At 43.3% G+C, this 10884-nt stretch overlaps 1 protein-coding gene across 1 annotated transcript; it reads right to left on the bottom strand.

Moving 5' to 3' along the window:
* Nucleotides 1-4471: 4471 nt before the first annotated feature.
* Nucleotides 4472-5323, bottom strand: LOC119809434 (tripartite motif-containing protein 43-like). Its single transcript, XM_038322244.1, has one exon. It carries the CDS (start codon nt 5321-5323, stop codon nt 4472-4474), a length of 852 nt encoding a protein of 283 aa, XP_038178172.1.
* Between the last annotated feature and the right edge of the window lie 5561 nt (nt 5324-10884).

Here is a 10884-nt window from a genome sequence, read left to right as displayed (position 1 = left end):
AGGACACCTCTGCTCCTGTAATTGGTACTCACCACCAGCCGGTGCTAGTCTGCCTTAAAGACCCTACATTCTTCCCTTCCAGACAGCAGTTTCCCATTTCTGAAACCCACCGCCAAAGCCTTAAGCCTTTCATCACTAGTCTCCTGGCTCAAGGACTTTAAATTCCTACCAACTCACCTTGCAACACTCCAATTCTTCCTGTGCAAAAACCCTCTGGGGCTTACCGCCTAGTTCAAGACCTCTGCCTCATGAATGAGGCAGTCATTCCAGTTCACCCAGTGGTTAACAACCCTTACAATCTCCTGTCTAAACCGGGCGGTGGTGGCACATGCCTTTAATCCCAGCACTCGGGAGGGAGAGACAGACAGATTTCTGTGAGTTCGAGGCCAGCCTGGTCTACAAGAGCTAGTTCCAGGACAGGCTCCAGAGCCACAGAGAAATTCTGTCTCGAAAAAACCAAAAATAAAAATAAAAATAAAAGACAATCTCCTGTCTAACGTTGCCCCTACCACATATTACTTTCCAGTTCTAGACCTAAAAGATGCCTTCTTTACTGGCCCTTTACACCATGACTCATACTTCCTCTTTGCCTTCACCTGGGAGGATCCTGATTTTTGTTCCTCCAGAGAGCTACATGGACTGTTCTCCCTCAAGGTTTTCGAGACAGCCCCCATTTCTTCGGCTAAGCTCTGGTTCGAGATCTCTCAAATTTTGATGCAAGTTACAACATGCTCCTCCAGTATGTGGATGACCTACTTCTTTGCAGTCCTTCATTGTCTCTGACCCAACAGGCCACCTCTGCACGCCTGAACTTCCTTGGATCCCTTGGATATCGAGTTTCACCAGACAAGGCTCAGCTATGCTCTCCTACAGTGGTATATTTGGGTGTTTAACTTAGCCCAGGGTCTAAGACCCTCACCTCTGACAGGGTCCAGGCATTGTAGATTTACGGGCCTCAACCACAGGGGCTCAGATCCTCTCATTTTTGGGTTTCTTTGGGTTCTTTCACCATTGGACACCTAAATTTTCCATTACAGCTAAGCCGCTGTACCAGGCAGCTAAAGAGAGGCCCAAGGGACCTCTCACCCTCCCATCCCTCCATCATCTATTGCCACATCTCTCTACTGTGAGATGCCCTTCTAACAGCCCCCGGTCTTGTTCTCCAGACCCCACAAAGCCTTACCATCTCTATACAGATGAGAGGTCAGGAGTGGCCACAGGAGTTCTAACCCAACAGGCTAGGCCTTCAAATCGGGCAGTTGCCTTTTTATCCAAACAGCTAGATGTCACTATCTGTGGATGGCAACCATGCCTAAGAGCCCTGGCGGAAGCAGCTGAACTCACTCGGGAGGCTCTCAAGATCAGCTTCTCTGGGCCAATCATGGTATATTCCACCCATCGCTTCTCAGACCTTCTGAGACATTCCTCTCTCTTCCTCCTTGGCCCTTCACGCATCCATATTTTACAGTTACTGTTTCTAGAAAACCCCCAAATTACTTTGGCTTCCAGTCCTGCCTTAAACCCTGCAACTCTCCTCCCTGTTCCCTCTCCCTCTGGTACCTCCTCTCACTCCTGCCCAGAGACTGTAGAGGCTTTAGCCTCACCCCAGCCCAGTCTCCTAGACCAGCCACTTACAGATCCCCAACTCACCCTGTTTGCTGATGGAAGTTCCCTTATAGACAAATCAGGAAACCAACAGGCAGCATACGCAGTGGTCACTTCCACTAACACAGTAGAAGCGACCCGCCTGCCAATGGGAACCTCCTCTCAAAAGGCTGAACTAGTTGCCTTGACCAGGGCACTCCAAATAGCTAAGGGCCAACAGGCTAATATCTACACTGACTCTAAATATGCCTTCTTGATAGCCCATACTCATTCTACACTCTGGAAGGAAAGGGACTTCCTTACTACCAAGGGCACTCCTATAGTTAATAGACCCCTTATAGCCAAACTTTTGGAGACCCTTCAGCTCCCCACAAAAGGAGCCATTATTCACTGTTGGGGACATCAATCCTCTGGGATTGCAATAGCCTTGGGCAATGCCAAGGCTGACTCAGTACCCTGGGGGTTGTCCTCCAGCTCCTCGGACTCCAAAGAACATGTTTTGTTCTTAACTCCCTCTCCCTCGTATCAGCCCTGTTACCAACCTAAACAGAGGGACAAGCTTATGAAAAGGGGTGGGGCACAAAACAAAGGACAAATGGTTCTATTTAAATGACCGTCTCACCCTTCCTCAAGGCCAGGCATTGTCAGTCATTTCAGACATCCACCAGACCTTACACATAGGCACTAAAGCTTTGTTCCACTTCTTGGAGCCCCTTTTTGACCCCACCCATCTCTGAGATTGTATTTTACAGGTTTACTCTTCCTGTCAGACAGTGTGCCCACAAGGGGCTCTCCACATACGCTGGTTTCTACACCAGCTTCGCAGACACCAACCGGGCTAGGACTGGCAGGTTGATTTCACCCATATGCCTACTCATAAAAAACTTCGTTATCTCTTAACACTTGTGGACACTTTTACAGGATGGATAGAAGCATTTCCGGTCTCTAGGAAAACAGTAAATGTGTTAGCTCAGGTACTCCTAGACCACATCATTCCTCGGTATGGTTCCCACAAACCATCCAGATGGACATCGGGCCAGCCTTCACTTCAAGGGTCATAGGGCTCGTGTCAGAGGCTGTCAACATCTCCTGGAAATTCCACACCCCCTACCACCCACAATCCTCGGGAAAGGTGGAAATGGCCAATGCGCTCATCAAGCAACAGCTAACAAAGCTCTCCACTGAACTCAGGTTATCTTGACCCTCCCTTCTCCCCATTGTCCTGACTCATCTCAGGGCCATCCCTACAGGACTACTATGTTCCCCTACAGGCCTGAGCCCTTTTGAGCTGCTTTATGGCAGGCCCTTTCTCCTTAACCATCACCTCCCAGTTCAAACTCCTCCACTGGCCGGGTATCTACCCTACCTCTCCCTTTTAAGGTCCCTTCTCCATTCACATGCTGACATTTGTCTCCCTGCTCCCACACCAGTGGACCCTAATGCCCCTAAACCTGCCCCACTCTCCCCGGGGGACAGAGAATTCCTCAAACAGTTAACACCTAGGTCTCTAAGCCTCAATGGACAGGAACTTACAAGGTAATCCTCACCACACCCTCAGCACCAAGGTCTTGGGACACCCATGCTGGCACCATCTTTCCAGGCATAAGCAGCAACCTACTCAAGACACTTGACACCTGCCTTCTCATCTCCCCCAAGGAACATATGCCTGCCTTCTCCAGGATGACAGTTAATGGGATGCCTTTCAGTCACACCTCTCACTAAACATGGACACCTGGCTCTCCCATTCCCCATGCCGCCCCGTGCCCACAGGAAGTAGCCATATTTGAGTCTACACCCTTTTGTTCCGAGAGAGAACCTAAATCTTTGTCATAATTACCATTCCAATTTTCTGTCACCCCTATACCCAAAGATTCTGGAATGTGAGAGCATAGGTCCCCGTTCCTTGCATCTATCCCAGCCCCCAGGCCTGGTCTGGACTTCAAATCCCAGCAGGCCAGGTCCTGACCCTTCCCTGGGGTTGGGGTCAGGACCACTCCCCAGGGTACTTAAATGATCCCCCAAAAGAAGAACACATGGTCTCCATTTTTCCTACCAGGAGTTGCGTTCCTGAGGCTTTACAGTTTCTCCCTCGGAGCTACCCGAGAACACAGATCTCCCATTAAACCTGAATATTTCTTAATTTGGCTTGTTTTGATTTGGCCTGATTGGGAATTTTTGCATCGTAAGGGAGCTCATGTTCAGAAAGATTCCTAACAGTAATAAGTGGGTATCTTCTTCCAGTTAAGTCTTTATCATCTGGGCTACTCACTCTCTTAGGATGATCTCTGCTCTCTACTGCTCTCCTCTTCCCTTCACCTCGTCTCTCTGTTCCACTCCCATCTTCTGCTCTCCTCTCCACTCCTCCTCTAGTCTGTTCCCCTCCCTCCCTCCCTTCTTCCCTCCCTCATTTCTTTCCTCTCCTTTTCTCACATCCTTTTTCATGTATAAACACACACACACATGCACACCTATTGATTTAGGCAAATTTATTGATATATGTACATTCTTATGCTCATTTCATATATTCACAAATGACCAGATTGTTTTGATTACCCTCATTCACACAGGAAAGCAAGAATGTACCTTCAGTTTGAAATGCTTGGTTTGTATTCCTTAACCTGGATTCTGTACAGATTCCTACAGATCAGTTCCAAGAGTCCTCCAAATACAGTTCCTGGTAATATGTTTCTGAGATGAAGCTCCCTGATCCCAAGGAGGCCTGATACACTCCAGCGGCATTCACAGGTGTATCCTGTTGCCAAGTCTCATGACATTAAATAGGTTCATCTTGTAGTGGAGTATGGTTAGATTTTCAAAGAAAATATGCACTATGGTCATTTCATCAATGAAGACACTCTCCTTCAATCTAGGTGAATATTTGACCCAGTCCATTGAAGGCTAGGACATAGATTTCTGGTTTCATGGCCAGCGGCTTGATCAGTTGCATTGACTCGCTCCTTCTGAATATGTCATCAAAATCCTGGAGCAGTACCACATATGGCTCCTGGAACATTGCCATCAGCTCCTGATACATATCTCTGAGTTGTTTGTCCTTTTGAACCATCATGGCTTCACTTTCCATGAGTTTCTCTAAATAATAATTGGCTTCTTCTTTCATACACGCAATATGCTCTTCTTCCTGTTCAGAGAGGTTTTGATGACGTATCCTGTACTCTGTCCTTATCATTTCTTCTCTTAGAATCAAGGAGTTCTTCCACTGAGTTATCATCCTTCTCTCTACCTCGAGATTCTCTTTATTTTCCTGGATTTTCTTCCATAATGATTCCATTTGCTTCAGAAGTCTCTCCATTTGACCCTCAGCAGCTGCTTCAATGGGACAGTGTCTGTGACCTCTGTGCTCATGGGAGTCAGAGCAGAGCTGACAGAGGTAGATCCTGTTCTCCATACAGAAGATCCCCTTGGTCTCCTTGTGGGTCACACACTGATGTTCCTCAGAGCTCAGGTACTTCATGAGGCCAGCTTGTCTGGCAATGGACACTAGCTTCTTCAGAACAATGCTGGTTCTGAAGTCCTTCTGCTGGGATGGTTCCCTACATGTAGGGCATTGGACAGGGAGCTGGCTGTCTTCCCAGGAAAGGTGGAGGCAGGCTCGACAGAAGCTGTGGCCACAGCTTATGGTGACTGGGTCTGTAAGGTAGCTCATGCAGACGAAGCAGGTGAGTTCTTCCCGAAAGGCTTGTGAGAGGCCTGACTCCATTTCTCCAAGGAATCGTCTCTGGCCTCAGCAGTGTCTACTGGGTCACCACAGTATTAGCTCTGCTCTGGGGTCCAAACCTCAATGTTCGGAGGTAAGTGATGAATCTAGCAGTCTCTGGAGCCAGAATGTGTGGAAACGCACTCTGCCTGCTCTGGTGAAAAATGGGCCAGGCTTGGCCCAGGAGTGTCCTTATATAGTCTCTAAAGACCACGCCCACTTCCTCCCATTATTGACTGGGGAATCTGCCCTCCCCATTCCTGCATTCCTTAAGTCCCAAAGAAATACACAGAGGTCCAAAGTAATCTTGCACTTGTTGTCCTGGTAGCACAGGCTTCTTATTAACTTTTATAACTCATATTAGCATATAATTTTTGTCTGTGTTAGCCACATGACTGGGTAGTTTTTTCGGTGAGGCAGTAACATCTTGTTTGCATTGTGTCTGGCTTCCTCTGTTTCTGCATTGCAACTCTTGATTGACTTTTTCCTCTTCCCAGAATTCTTCTGTTTTGGTAGCCCTGGCTATTCTTCCTGCCTGCATACTGGCCAACCAGATTTTATTAAAATACAATTGAGAGGGCAAAGATCATTGTCCTACAGCATCCCATGTTTTCTTTTATTTTCTTTCATTTTTATTGTTCTTAGTTTATTAGATCTTCATGTCTCCTCTTCTCAAGTGTTGGGATAAAAGTGTGTGCCTTCAACCTTGCACTATAGAAAATCACCACGCCTATGCCTCCCAAATGTTGGGATTAAAGGTGTGTGCCACCCGACCTTGAACTCACAGAGATCCTCCTGCCTCTGCTTCTCAGCTGTTGGGATTAATGGTTTAAGCCACCACACCTTGAATTCACAGAGATCCCCTGCCTTGCTTCCCTAGTGTTGGGACTAGGGTGTGTGACACCATACCCAACTATTCTCTTTGTCTATTTTTATTTTAAGGGCTTTATCCTTTTCCTTTTCTCTCCCAAGCCTAAATATATTTTAATCACACTGTAAATCATTTAGAATTTTTCTTCATCTGAATATATCTTTACTGTATATCTCTCTTTTGCTAACCACGTGAGTCTTTATTCTGCTAATAAATATGGTTTAGGTAAAGCTGTGGCTGGAGACATGTTTCTTGCTGCACTTCTATGGAGTTCAACTGAAAGACCTCCAGAGCTAGGAGACTCTCACTGAAGTCTCAAGATAACACGATCTCAGGAACTCACGAGAGACCATTTTTGCAGCAATCACACGAGGTTTATTGACAAGATAGGAGCCAGTGCACGAGGCCAAAACTCATTTCCCATGCAGGGGTAGAGAGTTCAACCTAAAGTAGCTGGGAGAAGTGGTATTTAAGGTAAGAAACCCTAAAATTCTGAAAAATCAGTGATCATTGAAAAATTCTGAAAATACCAGTGATAATCACAAGGGGGTAACTCCCTGTTTCTCAAGATTATAATCTTATTTTATCTTCAGGTAGTTCCTGAAACAGAGTCACTGAACTGGCTAATCTAGATTTTTGATTCTTTTCTCCCTGCTATCATTTTCGGCTCTATTTTTTCTGCTAGATTTTTGGCTCTATTTTTTTCTGTTAGAGGGGTCTGGATTTATCTGGGTCTTTCACAATGTCCTTGCCACCACCAAGAAGCATGCTATTGACTACTCATAAACACCATTTATGTGTTTGGTGGTGGTGCCTCTAAAAATAGCCACAAGGTTTTTGCTTCTAAAACTGAGTCTGGAAGCCTCTCTTAAATGAGTTACAATTGAATCTAGGAAACAGAACCCACCTGAGAAAATCCTAACAAGAAGCCATGCTTAATTCTGTTTTTTTTGTTTCTACAATTACTCCCCAAGCTCTCTCAGGTTTTAAGTGGATTTAGCTGTCCACATTGAAGGCATCCTGTTGACAGAGGTTTCTGTCCTTCCTGATCCCTGAGCCATTCAGTCCCAATGAAACACACAGAGGTCTACATTAGTGATAAAATCGTTGACCTAGTAGCTCAGGCTTCTTATTAACTAATTCTTTCTTACATCTTAAATTAGCCCATAACTCATGTGTATGTTAGCCATGTGACTTGGTACGGTTTTTAGTGAGGCATTCTCATCTTGATTCCTCTGTGTCTGTGGGTGATTATTGCAGACTACACTTTTCCTCTTCCCAGTATTCTCTTGTTCTCATGACTTAGCCTCTACTTCCTGTCTGGTCACCCTGCCTTTAATTACTGCCTGACTACTGGCCAATCAGCATTTCATTAAACAAGTACAAGAAACAAATCTTTATAGGGTAAAACCATTTTCTCACAACACTCCCTGCCTTCTGATTCAAATCTCCCTTGTTTAGATTCTTCCTGACCATTATTCATGCAACATTTTTATGAGAACAACTCAATAAAGTACGTAGTTGAAACTGCTCTCATTAACATGTTTTGCTTTTTATTAATAACTGGGATATTAATCCAACTGAACATTAACATCTCATGAATGTGAATTTTTTTTATTAATAAATAGGATATTTGACCAACGGAAAATCCTTATGCACATGCATTTAAAAGAATAAGTGCCTCTACCAGAAGATCCATCAGTGGGGTGAGTGAGTTCCTGACCAGTGGCAGCAGCCCTGAGATGAAGCACACACATTCCTCAACCCCCTATACGTCCTGGTCTTCCTGCAGGGGCTATTCTCCCCAGCTACTGCCTCTCTCTTCCTACCCCATCCCAGCTTGCACCCAGAAACCCCCCCTTCATCCTCCCCTCTTCGGGGCCATAAAATCCCCCAGCTCAGCCTGTTTGGGTGCTGGGACCGGGTAGTGAGCACAACCAGGTGGGTGGTAGTTCCTTTGTTTCAATAGGCCTGCAGCAAGTTAGGCCTATTGTCTGTGAGCTCCATGTCCAGCAAGGAGAACTGAACCTGTAAAAGAAGATCCATAGGGGAATAGTTGGAGGAAGAGATGGGCAGGTGCCAATGCAAGAATTCCTCCAACGATTTGAAAAACAGCATGAAAGCCCCAGAACCCAGCAAAATTACAACAGGAGGACTTGAACACCTTATGCAAGAAGAAGTAGAAAAAAATTGACTTTATGAAAGTGAAAGAGTCCCTTAAACAGGAGGTAAAAAAACTCCCTTAAAGAAATGGATGAGAAGAATAACAAAAAGTTTGAAGAATTGAGTAAATCCTTGAATGATTTCCTAGGAAACCAAGGAAAAACAATCAAACAGATAATGGAAAAAGTTCAAGAATTGAAAACTGAAATGGAGGCAAGGAAGAAAACACAAACCAAGGGCCGGCTGGATATGGAAAATCTAGGTAAACAAATAGAGACTACCGAAACAAGCATAACCAACAGATTACAAGAGATAGAAGAAAGAATCTCAGATTCTGAAGATACCATAGAGAAAATAAACACACTTATCAAAGAAAACAGCAAATCCAACAATTTCTCATCACAAAACATTCAGGAAATTTGGGACACAATAAAAAGACCGAACCTAAGAATAATAGGAGTAGAAGAAGGAAAAGAATTACAGTTCAACGGACTAGAAAATATATTTAATAAAATTATAGAATAAAACTTTCCCAACCTAAAGAAAGATATTCCTGTGATGGTTCAAGAAGCATACAGACACCGAATAGACTGGATCAAAAAAAAAAAAAATCCCCTCGCCATGTAATACTCAAAATACAAAACATATAGAATAAAAAAAGAATATTAAGAGCTGCAAAGGAGAAAGGGCAAGTAACTTATAAAGGTAAACCTATCAGACTTACACCTGACTTCTCTATGGAAACCATGAAGGCCAGAAGGTCCTGGACAGATGTACTGCAGAAAATAAGAGACCATGGATGCAAGCCCAGAATACTATGCCCAGCCAAGATTTCATTCACTATAAATGGAGAGAACAAAATATTCCACGATAAAAACAAATTTAAATAATACGTAGCCACAAATCCAGTCTTACAGAAAGTAATAGAAGGAAAATCACAAACCAAGGAGTCCAACAATGCCCACATAACTCATACATCTAGCGACCCTTCACCAGCACAACTCAAAGAAGGGAAACATACAAACTCAACTACCAAAAAAAAATGATGACCGGAGTTAACAACCACTGGTCATTAGTATCACTTAATATCAATGGACTCAATTCACCTATAAAAAGGCACAGGCTAAGAGATTGGATACGAAAACAAAATCCAACATTCTGCTGTTTACAAAAACAACCTCAACCACAAAGAAAGACATCTACTCAGAGTAAAGGGTTGGGAAAAGTTTTATCAAGCAAATGGACCTAAGAAACAAGTGGGTGTGGCCATACTAATTCTAACAAAATTGACTTCAAACTGAAATCAATCAGAAGTGATGGAGAGGGACATTTTATACTCATAACAGGAAAAATCTATCAGAATGAAGTCTCAATCAATCCTGAATATCTATGCCCCTAATATAAAAGCACCTACTTATGTAAAAGAAACATTACTAGAACTCAAGGCAGCCATCAAACCACACATACTAATAGTAGGACACTTCACCACTCCTCTCTCACCAATGGACAGGTCAATTAGACAGAAACCTAACAGAGAAATGACAGAATTAGTGGAGGTTATGAACCAAATGGACTTAACAGACAGCTATAGAACATTCCACCCATATAGGAAAGAATATACTTTCTTCTCTTCAGCTCATGGAACCTTCTCGAAAATTGACCACACATTCAGTAACAAAGCAAACTTCCACAGATAAAAAAAAAAAAAATTAGTAACCAACTGTGTCTTATCGGATCACCATAGAATAAAATTAGAATTTAAAAATAATTCTACCCCCAGAAAGCCTACAAACTCTTGGAAATTGAACAGTCAACTACTGAACCAACCCAGGTCAGGGAAGAAATAAAGAAAGAAATTAAAGTCTTCCTTGAATTCAATGAAAATAAAGACACAACATACGCAAACATATGGGACACTATGAAAGCAGTGCTAAGAGGAAAGTTCATAGCTCTAAGTGCCCACATTAAAAAAAAATGGAGAAAACTCACATTAGAGACTTAACAGCGCAGACTCACCCAGGATGTTTAAACAACTGGAAATAAACTGTGGGCTGAAATCAACAAAATAGAAACACAGAAAACAATCCAAAGAATCAATGAAACAAAGAGCTGGTTCTTTGAGAAAGTCAACAAGATTGACAAACCTTTATCCAAATTAATCAAAAGGCAGAGAGAAAACATGCAAACTAACAAGATCAGAAATGAAAAGGGGGACATAACAACAGACACTGAGGAAATTCAGAGAATCATTAGGTCTTACTACAATAGCTTATATGCCACAAAGTTGGAAAATGTAAAAGAAATGGACTTGTTTTTAGATAAGTAAAACTTACCAAAATTAAATCAAGACCAGGTGAACAATTTAAACAGACCAGAAGTCGTGAGGAAATAGAAGCTGTCATAAAAAACCTCCCAACCAAAAAAAAAAGCCCAGGACCTGATGGTTTTAATGCAGAATTTTATCAGAACTTCCAAGAAGAGCTGATACCTATTCTCCTTAATATGTTTCACATAATAGAAACAGAAGAGT

This window comes from Arvicola amphibius, chromosome 3 (genome assembly GCF_903992535.2).
Source record: "Arvicola amphibius chromosome 3, mArvAmp1.2, whole genome shotgun sequence".
NCBI lineage: Eukaryota > Metazoa > Chordata > Mammalia > Rodentia > Cricetidae > Arvicola > Arvicola amphibius.
The sequence above is the reverse complement of the archived record's forward strand: the minus strand, read 5'-3'. Positions and strand labels throughout refer to the sequence as shown.

Coding starts and splice junctions, on each gene's coding strand:
- LOC119809434 (XM_038322244.1), bottom strand. CDS start 5,323: ATGGAGTCAGGCCTCTCACAAGCCTTTCGGGAAGAACTCACCTGCTTC.